This window comes from Poecilia reticulata, linkage group LG12 (assembly GCF_000633615.1).
Source record: "Poecilia reticulata strain Guanapo linkage group LG12, Guppy_female_1.0+MT, whole genome shotgun sequence".
In the NCBI taxonomy this organism is placed as follows: Eukaryota; Metazoa; Chordata; class Actinopteri; order Cyprinodontiformes; family Poeciliidae; genus Poecilia; species Poecilia reticulata.
The window spans coordinates 11061405-11070755 of NC_024342.1; the positions used below are offsets into that span (position 1 = coordinate 11061405).

Sequence of the window (9351 nt, forward strand, 5' to 3'; positions counted from 1 at the left end):
TGGAAGCATAAAAATCATGGTGTGACCAAAAAGTGAAATAGTTCAAGGCTCGTGAAAACCTTTGCGAACCGTTTTATATTGGAAAGACAGTGGAGGTCACAGACATTTGTTTTTATTTAGTTTGTTTACCGGATTCATCTGCGAGTTTTGAAAAGAAGCAGCCTACATGTTTGAATCCAATTAAAATCCTATTTTGGATGCTTTTTACTGTGACTTAAATAGCTCCACTGATGATCATCAAAAGCATGCTTAGCCAATGAGAAKACTTTGGTGGTTTTTTCTGCTTTACTACGATGCAATATGGTTCAAAGAGTTGCTATAAACATCTCTGAGACAACCCTTCAGATAGCCTGCCAACTTTTGATTATAAGGCTGGCACACACACACACACACACACACACACACACACACACAAAAACACAGATTATAACTACGTACGCCTGCATATCTTCCATTTATCTCTGCCTTTTAAATACATGCTTTCAAACAAATTATGCTGTGATTTATATGTTTTCTGCAGCTGCATTTTTCTCCCTTTTTCACCCTTTTTTGTTTTTTATATATGTGTGTTTTTCTTCTCAGGTTTGTTTGAAGTGTCCACAACCTGTCAGCTTCAGCAGTGAGTAAACATCTTCGCCACACCGCTGTGACATGCTGAAATTTCAGCTGGAATGATGAACAGAGCATTACTCCATCCAACCTCCAGGACAACGGGGGACAAGAGTGGAACGGAGAATTTTTCGATATTTACCACATGACTGCAGGGGAAAGTTTTGGGAGCCTYGCTGGACTTATTCAGTGGCATCCAATTAACTGCACTACCCACAATGCATTACAGAGTYGCCAGGAGAAACCTGCGACCAAACTCTGCTTACTTAAGCCGCGATAACTCCTCAGAGGAACGAAAAATAACACAACACAGCACCATGACAATTCTACTTTCACAACCAATGCTGCTTCAGGTGGACTGACTCTTTGTGCCTTTTGAACTTTTTTTTTTTTTTTTAACCAACAAAATAGGACAAGAAATTCAGCTGCCAAAAACAAAAAGATAGGATTTTTATTGTGGAACGGCTTGGCCCTTTCTCCCCAACCAAAACATTTCCATTTCATTCATTTATTTTATGAGTCTCTCTGTGTGAATAAACACAATCATTCTTACATTGACTGACTCAATGCTGTGAAGGAAGCAGAAGCTCTGCCAGTCTGTGTGAGTGCGTCTGATGCCAAAGCAGCAACAATGGGCATTACAGCCTCTGCTGGAGGGGGGTGGCGGAGGGGGGTGGGGTTAACGGGAGATTAGAAAACAATCTGTAACCTGCTTTGGACCTGAGGGAGAATTTTGCGTTTTGAAGAATGAGGGCCAAGGAGGAAATGCTGGGTAGTAAGGACTTTATCTGGTTTATAATGAACGATTTTATGTTGCATGATRCCATGATATGTTGCATGAATGGTTTTACGTTGCATGACCCCATTATGTTGTCTGTCACGTACAGTACATGTATTTTCTTGTTCATTTATGTATTTTATCCATCCATGGACAATTTTGTTTTTATGTGACTGAAAGACTGAGAAGGAAAAGAGGAGAGACTGGCCTTTCACARATCACCAGCATTAAGACGTCACTTACTTAGTCACATATAAAAGATCTTAGAGAGTTTTTGATACACCATTAAATTCCATCACAAGTTGAACCCATTGAAACTGAACTGAAAAGTCAATGGAAATCTAAATCTAATCAAAAATATTCACTTTTTGCAGACAATTTGGAAATAAAGCARGAAATGCATAGTGTAATAAATATCAAGTCTTTTTTAGGGCCCCTTTAAACTGTACTAAAACCAGAACATGACGTTTAAATGGTCTTTGCATTTTAACGTCATGACTCCTTCAGTGTTACTTGAAGGAGTCCTGCATTGGTAACCTTGTTCATGATATGTGGGCATTGTGCACCACAGTTGGTTTGGTCATCAGAATTTGAGACACTGGCCTACAACCTAATTCTACTCAAACTCAAGTAATTTATTACTTTGCAGAGCAGCTGCTATTCACACGAGGCTGGAACCGATAGGATCTCACCGAGCAGCTTAAGCAAACACTCCATGCTAATAAACACACTTCCACCTTGAGCATAGATATAGTTTTGTACTCGGYATCAAACAAGGTTCCACAGCTGTGGAGAAGTGCACACGACTCCAAATKGTGCATATACACCTTGTGCAAAAAGTTTTGTTTTTCTTGCTGAATTAAAAAATAAATAAATATCCCCCAGGTTACCAGAAGCCACTTCATAGTTGCACAAAAGTTAATTGCAAGCATAAACCCTCCAGTACCAATTACTTACATTTTTCTCATTTCATACAAATTGATCAGTTGAGATCTCAAGGCATGTGTGCTTTCAGCACCCAGCATTTTTCTCATTAATATGAATCTGATGAATCTTAAAGAGAAAATTCCTGCTAACCTTTGTGTCACATTTCTTATTCAGGCAGCAGTGAAAAGTTAGCAATTGTAATACAGGCAAAGTTGCTGCTCTCTATCCTCAGTGTTATGAACTGCATCGTGTTCTGCTGACCAGCGTATTTTTCAGATTGTATAAAGACTGAAATAAGATTATGTGACGGATCAGGAGGTGAATCGATTTACCACCTTTGAGAAAGCATATTGACCACAGAAGAAAAGTTTGATTCGGAAGAGGCTGGCGATGAGTAGGGGGAAGGAGGAAGATTAAGCAGAAGCCAATAAGGTTAATACAAAATCGTGACATGCAAACACCACATAAACGATTGTGGTGCCACCTTCTCCAAAATAAGGCTGAAACTGAAGGTTGAGGTGCAGAAACCTCACATATAGAGTGGTGAGAGAGACAGAGATTAAACAAATTGTGAGCAGAGTAATAAAATAGTTGAAATGTGAAATCTGGGGAGGATTTGGCACGACCCAGTCTGAGTGATCATGAGGGTTTTAGAGACCATGAGATGGTTTTAACCCAGTCTAAAGGGRCCCTAGTAAATCCTGGGAGCTGTTATTAAAGAAAAAGATCATCTAAAGAAAGAAAGAGAAGAAAGTTTAACATCCTACGTAAGGTTACATTTTTTGCTTATGTATGTTAAAATAGTTGAATACAAAATTAAATTATTAGACATATAATCCCCAAGAGAAGGATAAGGAAATCAAAGCATTTTGTTTTACAGTAAAACTGAGATGATCTCCATTAGAAGTCTAGTAAAGAGCTACAGTATGTCACAGTCTGACACATATAGTCATAGTTTCTGCTGTTTAACCCYTTCTGTCAACGCCAGAGGATGCAGACAGTTTGCATATAGCAGATCATATTAGTGGGATCCAAATATTTGCATTGCAGCTTATTTCCATTTTCAACATGGGGCTCCTTTTACTTCAGGGAGGTGGCTTGTGGACAGTTACGACGGATGTTAGCTTSTGGTTTTGAGCACCACCGTAAATGAACGGGTTTTGGTTATGCTGAAGACATTGAGCACTTTTTGAGGAACACGGTAAAGGCAGGGACCGGGTGAGGAGATTCACTTCAACTGCATTAATGGAACCTATGGTTGTTGTTTTTTTTTTTTGGTGAGGATTGCACAGCTTTGTCACATTGATAAACTCTGATGTTGTGTTAATTAACCGTCAACTTGTCAGTGAAAGTTTATATAACTGAATGTGCACAAGATAAACTGACAAGGGTTGCTTTCACTCTACACACCAACTCACAAAAATGTTAAAGTTCTGAAATACCTCTTTTACAGCTTTCTCCTTTACTTCCTCCTTCAATGTTTGTGTTTCTTTCTTTTATCCTTTGATTCTATTCTGCAAATGTAAAGGTTTTTTTTTTTTATTCTAGTTTTAGAAACACAAGGGTGCATCCAAGTCAAATTGTTCCAGTTTGACGACTGTATGTTTTCTAAAGCTAACTTCATATATATATATATATATATTTTTTTTTTGCATGGATTCCAGCAAAGATTACCTGTATATTATCACTGTATATCACAGATAATGGATGTTAAAGTGTATGTGGTGTTTATAAACCTGTTCATGGGGGTAGGTTTGCAGACATGGTTTGCTCAGTCACAAATTGACAAATATTTTCGAGAATTGGTGAAAAGATTTTGCCTCTGACGTTTGAACTCTCAAAAGGGAATGCTGGTGGTACCGTGCCTTGCAAGAGTATTTCTATATAATCATTCGAACACATGGATATGCTTTCAGTTCAACTTCAGTTAAATGTCGCCGTAACTCAAGGAAGCGTAATTTGATCTCATCTGACCAGATAAACTTTTTGACATAAAATGTATTRGTGTTTCATTAGTGAATACTTCTGCCAGGCACTCTAARTCAATCCAAACAGCACATAGTTTAGGTTTAGAACTGGCTCTACTGACTGAGTATAATTCATGTCTGCAGAACCTTTCCTGCGATATGTATTTGTGTCTTTGACCCCAGTTACATGAAGCTGTGTTGCTGTACACTTACTGTATGGATAGTGAATCACTTTTATTCTGACATGCTTAATTCTAGGACTTGTTTTATTTCTGTCCTGTCAAGTGAACCATAGCTTTTCTCTCTGACCTCTTCCCTTAAATTTTGTATTAATATTCGGAATTTTTATTTTTATTTTTTTTATTTTATTTACATAATATGGATCAAACTGGATTTGGAAGATGGCAAAAACTTGCTCAATGAAAAGCAGAGAGACTATATACCCCTAATTTTGACATCTTGCTGAAATTAATGAATTTGTGTTTGTGGTTCTGGGAAAAAAAAAGTCATATTTGCAGATTGGATCTGAAACATTCTCAGCATGGATTCTGTGTGCTCATCATTGTCGTTTATTTCCCCTGGTTTGAGGTTGACGGCTATCTGCTATGTTTCTACATCGTGAGCATCTATGGGTGTATTTCTGTTTCACTCTGGTGGTGTTTTCTCTGGTTCTGTGGACAGAATTATTTCATTATCCCTCTGCAGTGTGATACTGTATGGAGCCTGTTGGTTTTTAATCTTACAAGCTCAGTACACTCAGGCATCCTCGCTCAGATGTAAATAGTTTATTTTTTCTTTTTTTTTTTTTTTTNCCAGGGATAGCCGACGCATCTACACGTCGATCGCAACGCCGTGTTTGGTCGAGATCACGTCCCTGGTTCCCGTCAGGTACATGAGCACAGAGCACAGGTGCGGAAGTGTCGCCGTGGTGCTGACGTACAGCCAGTAGGGGACGGGCGCCGTGTTGCCGAACGGGCACACCCACAGGCCATGGCGCACGSCGTCCCGCACGTGGTGAGACGTCATGGAAATGAAGAGCATCCATGGCAACGAGCACCAAGCGTCTTTGAGGCGGCCAAGCCACATCAGGAAGCGGAGGGTGAGGCAGATGACGGGGATGAGGGARGAGCAGTGGAGAGGAGGCCGCTGGGGCAGCGACACGGCAGCCTGGAGGAGGAAATTAGATACTTTTAGATTATTGATATGGTCTCACTTGGCCTAAAAAGACACGAGGAGTAGCACAGCTCTGACCTTGAGAGACAAAGATCCAGCCATGTAGAAATGGTCCAAGTCTATAATGGATGCCAGAAGTCCTGCCAGCAGCACTTCATATAAATCACTCTTTTTCCTCAGTCCGATCACAACAGCCCACGACCACAGCCCCACCAATCCGTGCGTGGCGTTGTCCAAGGCAGCACGCAGCCACAGGTGCTGCTGGATGGCGGACAGCTGGAGCGCGTGATCCGCCACCACGCAGAACACCCCGAGTCCGGCYGAAGCCAACAGAGAGGCGGAGCTGAACGTCTGCAGGAGCGCCTGGGCTTTCTCCGCCTCCACGGCCAAGCTGAGAGGCACCCGAGCGCCGTCCGCCCTGAGGCCCACCCCCAGCAGGGGAGACGAGGAGGGGGAAGAGTTGAGCTTGGAGTAAAAGCCTTGCATGTCAAAAGGTGGCTAAGGGGAGCCAATCGTCAGAGGAGATCAGCAAGGTTAAGGCAGACTGCAGAAGAGGGAGAGAGAAAGGAAGGATTCAACCCGTGGAATGAAACAGAAACTGCAGAARAACAYCKTAGCAGGGTTTCTGCAGGGTTCACCAACTCAAAYTTGAGACAATTGTGAATRTCATTTAAGACCYATCTCCACAGAAATGTACGCTCCTAATTAGTGTAAATGCTGGTGTCTTTTGGTATTGACGTCATCTACGGTTTCTGAAAAATTCAGCTTTTTGTGATCACCTTGGGCAYCACTGAAATGAATGAAACATCCCATCATTTCTGAAAGATTCTGCTACAAACTTTGCGCTCCTTCAGAGCYATTTCCAAATACYTTAACCTGGAAACACCATTCAAACTTCATACCATCCAACTACTTTTTCTTATCTTTTACATATTTTATGTAGTCACTCTTCAAGTTTTTGYTTTCAGAAATAAAAAAAAGCGCTCGYCCACCAACTCAGAGTTCTTAATCACACCCTAATTCCAACCCTCCTTTCAAGTCTAATTTCAACTCGAATTCCAGCACCAAAGAGGTGATTCTCAAAAACATGGCAANTTTTATAATGTTCAAATATGAATCACAAGTACAGAAGTCTAAGGAATTGGGCATAACTTTGGATTTTYTTTTCTTTTTTTCTTTTAAATGTCAAATAGTTTAAGCGTACCATTGTTWAAGTGAAAGCATCTGTTTCTAGTCCTGTACTGAGACACAGTATTAATGTGTCTCAGTACATTAATACTGAGACACAAAGGAGTCTGAAGGGACTTCAACAGAATGCGCTTTTGCTTTTATCTTATTTTCACTTTACATGTTTCTTACTTCTTTCAGAAAACCGATTTGCACAAAATGGCATTGATCCAAAAAACAAGTTACAACATTACAACATTTAGAATAATTTAGGTTAATTCCTGAAACTGCTCAGTTCCAGTACTGAACTTAACTGAAACATCACTGGTTCATATTAATTCATATTGGAAACTTAAAAAAAAAAAAGTTCTCTAAGGTCTTTAATGCAGTGACTTTTGTCCCCTCAAGCAATATTTGAGTATTTACAGGAAATATATATTTTACTTTGAACATAATGTGAGGTTTTAGTCAAGAAATGCATTACATATCTCTTTGTAAGTAACTTTTTAGGTACCTTTTTTTAGAATAAGAATTTAATCTGTTAATTTAATGTATGTTGGGAGAGCAAACATAAGTTGCTCTCCCAGAACGGTAATAAAATCACTCAAATGTAAAATAACTWGTCTTAACCTGCCAATAATTATATGGGTGCCTTAAAGTGTCTAGTTAAGATACCCTAAGGCCACAAAAAGATGGGCCTTGAACTCACCAGGGAACTAAAAAAAATATATAAAGATAATATTTTTGCAGGATATATTTTCTTGAAATAAAAGAACACCACTAGCAATAGGTACATATTGTGCTACATATGTTCTCAACACTAAAGACTCCTACCTTATTTACATTCATACCACAAACACCACCTTTTCACATGCACCGGTGCAGAGGTGTGTGTGACAAAAACACTTGCAGTGCTCACATCTCATCTTTCCCATCTTTCTCCACAGATGTTCAGAGTATCTCAACAAACATGAAGGATGTGTGTTAATCAAATATTAATTAAGCCACCAGCAAAACGAGACAGATACGAAGCCAATTCTCTCATGGAATAAAGAGATTAGCTTTTAAATATAAATATATAAAACAAGCTGAGCAAATTTAATCTAACTTTCCCTCAATCGTTTTTGCATTATTTTTTAAAAACTTAACACTTAAGAAACTTTTAGCAGTAATAAAAACTCCAGGAGCCCTCTAGTGGAAAAGGGACATCAATACATCTACTTCTTCAATCCAAAAACAGAAAAGGGAAAAGATTCAGCTTGCTTAAAAAGTTCCCAGGTTACAATAGACCCAGCAGGAGAGAAATGCATTRTCTCCATGATACCTTACAACACACCCCTACAGCCCATCACTATGTTGCATGTTATGGRAAAATTTTGTGTTAATACTGCTTAGTTCACTTCACATCTAGTCAAGATTACCTGTAAATGCTTTATTTTTTATGCTCAATCTTCAGAAAAAAACAAACAAAGATATCCTTTTGAGAATAAGAATTTAATCTGTATTAATAATTCCCTTATAACTTGTCATGGTGAATTATTCAGCACTGTTTTAGTATATGAAATTTATTTCTTACATCTAGAAATGCACATCTAATTTTACTTTGCCATTTTTTTCTGCACTTTATGCAAGAGCAAACATAGTTGCTCTCTTWAAACTGTAATGAAATCAGTCAAACATGACAATAATAATATGGATGCCTTAAAGTGTCCGTTCAAAATACAATCAGGCCACAGGAAAATTGGCCTGACAGTTAGCAGGGAACTAAAAAAAANCCGTTAACCAGCCATAAATTAAAATCATACATCAACCTTTTGTCAGTTATCACATTAATTCCCAATAAGAAACAATGAAGTTCGTGGATACGTATTATATAACTCAATCCATGGKTATGCATTTGCAAGGCGCTGTAAGCAAACCATTATTGCTCAAACAACAGCTTCAGTCATGTCAGAGTAAACCCTGAGGGAATGGAAGAAAATGTCTCCGAGTCTGATGTAACTGACTGAAATGTGGGACAGCCTCATTCATTCCCACAGTTAAACAGCCTGRCGGTAAGATCCACAGTGCGTGAGAAAAAATAATTAGCCGTTATTTATATCCCAGCCTCGTCGTCAATCCTGCAACCACATATCAACGTTAGAGAGAGCTGGACACAAATATTTGTCCATAAAGCGCATTTTATCGAGCTACAGTGACATTAGTGACGCTGACTGAGAGCTAGCGGTGATGAACAAGATGTTGCTTTGTGTAGGCGGCGGACAGCGGCTGTCAGCGGTGGATGTAGTCAACAGTCTCCTTCACGAATGACGCGCTTCGTCTCACACCGCATCCTAATATTTAACATTTGTTTATCTTATCACTTGGTAGCGATTAAGAGCAACTAGTTGAAACATATCAAGTTACTCACCCCATAGCACAGCGTCAAATACCCTGCTGCTAGGGCTTCCGGGTCTTCTTCTGCTGTGTTTTGCAAGAGTCTTCCACACATCACGTTGCTGCCTCCTACTGGTCATTGATGGAATAATAAGCACAGCGTGTGGAACATGGCGGATTTGGAAGGATTGTGAATATTGCTGTAAGAACCATTAAATAGTGATTCTTGAGAATAGGGACAAAACAGGCCATATGGATAAAGCACAAAATTTGAATAAAATATATACAAAATATAATTTTTTCAAATATCTAACTAAACTAACCTGGGTCATATGAGCACAACAATGTATATTT

General features: G+C 39.2%; 2 protein-coding genes across 2 annotated transcripts in view; one reads left to right on the top strand and one right to left on the bottom strand.

Annotated features, from left to right (window-relative positions):
• il11ra (interleukin 11 receptor subunit alpha) overlaps nt 1-5088 on the top strand; it is a 47460-nt gene extending 42372 nt beyond the window's left edge. Inside the window, exon 12 of the mRNA XM_008423845.2 lies at nt 583-5088. The gene's annotated coding sequence lies outside the window, so the exon portion shown is untranslated. The remainder of the gene's footprint in view (nt 1-582) is intronic.
• tmem267 (transmembrane protein 267) lies at nt 5089-9143 on the bottom strand. The gene is made up of 3 exons (XM_008423846.2): nt 9032-9143; nt 5533-5998; nt 5089-5448 (listed from the first exon to the last, which is right to left on the bottom strand). Exons 2-3 carry the CDS (start codon nt 5938-5940, stop codon nt 5113-5115), a joined length of 744 nt encoding a protein of 247 aa, XP_008422068.1. The 5' UTR covers nt 5941-5998; nt 9032-9143; the 3' UTR covers nt 5089-5112.
• Nucleotides 9144-9351: the final 208 nt, after the last annotated feature.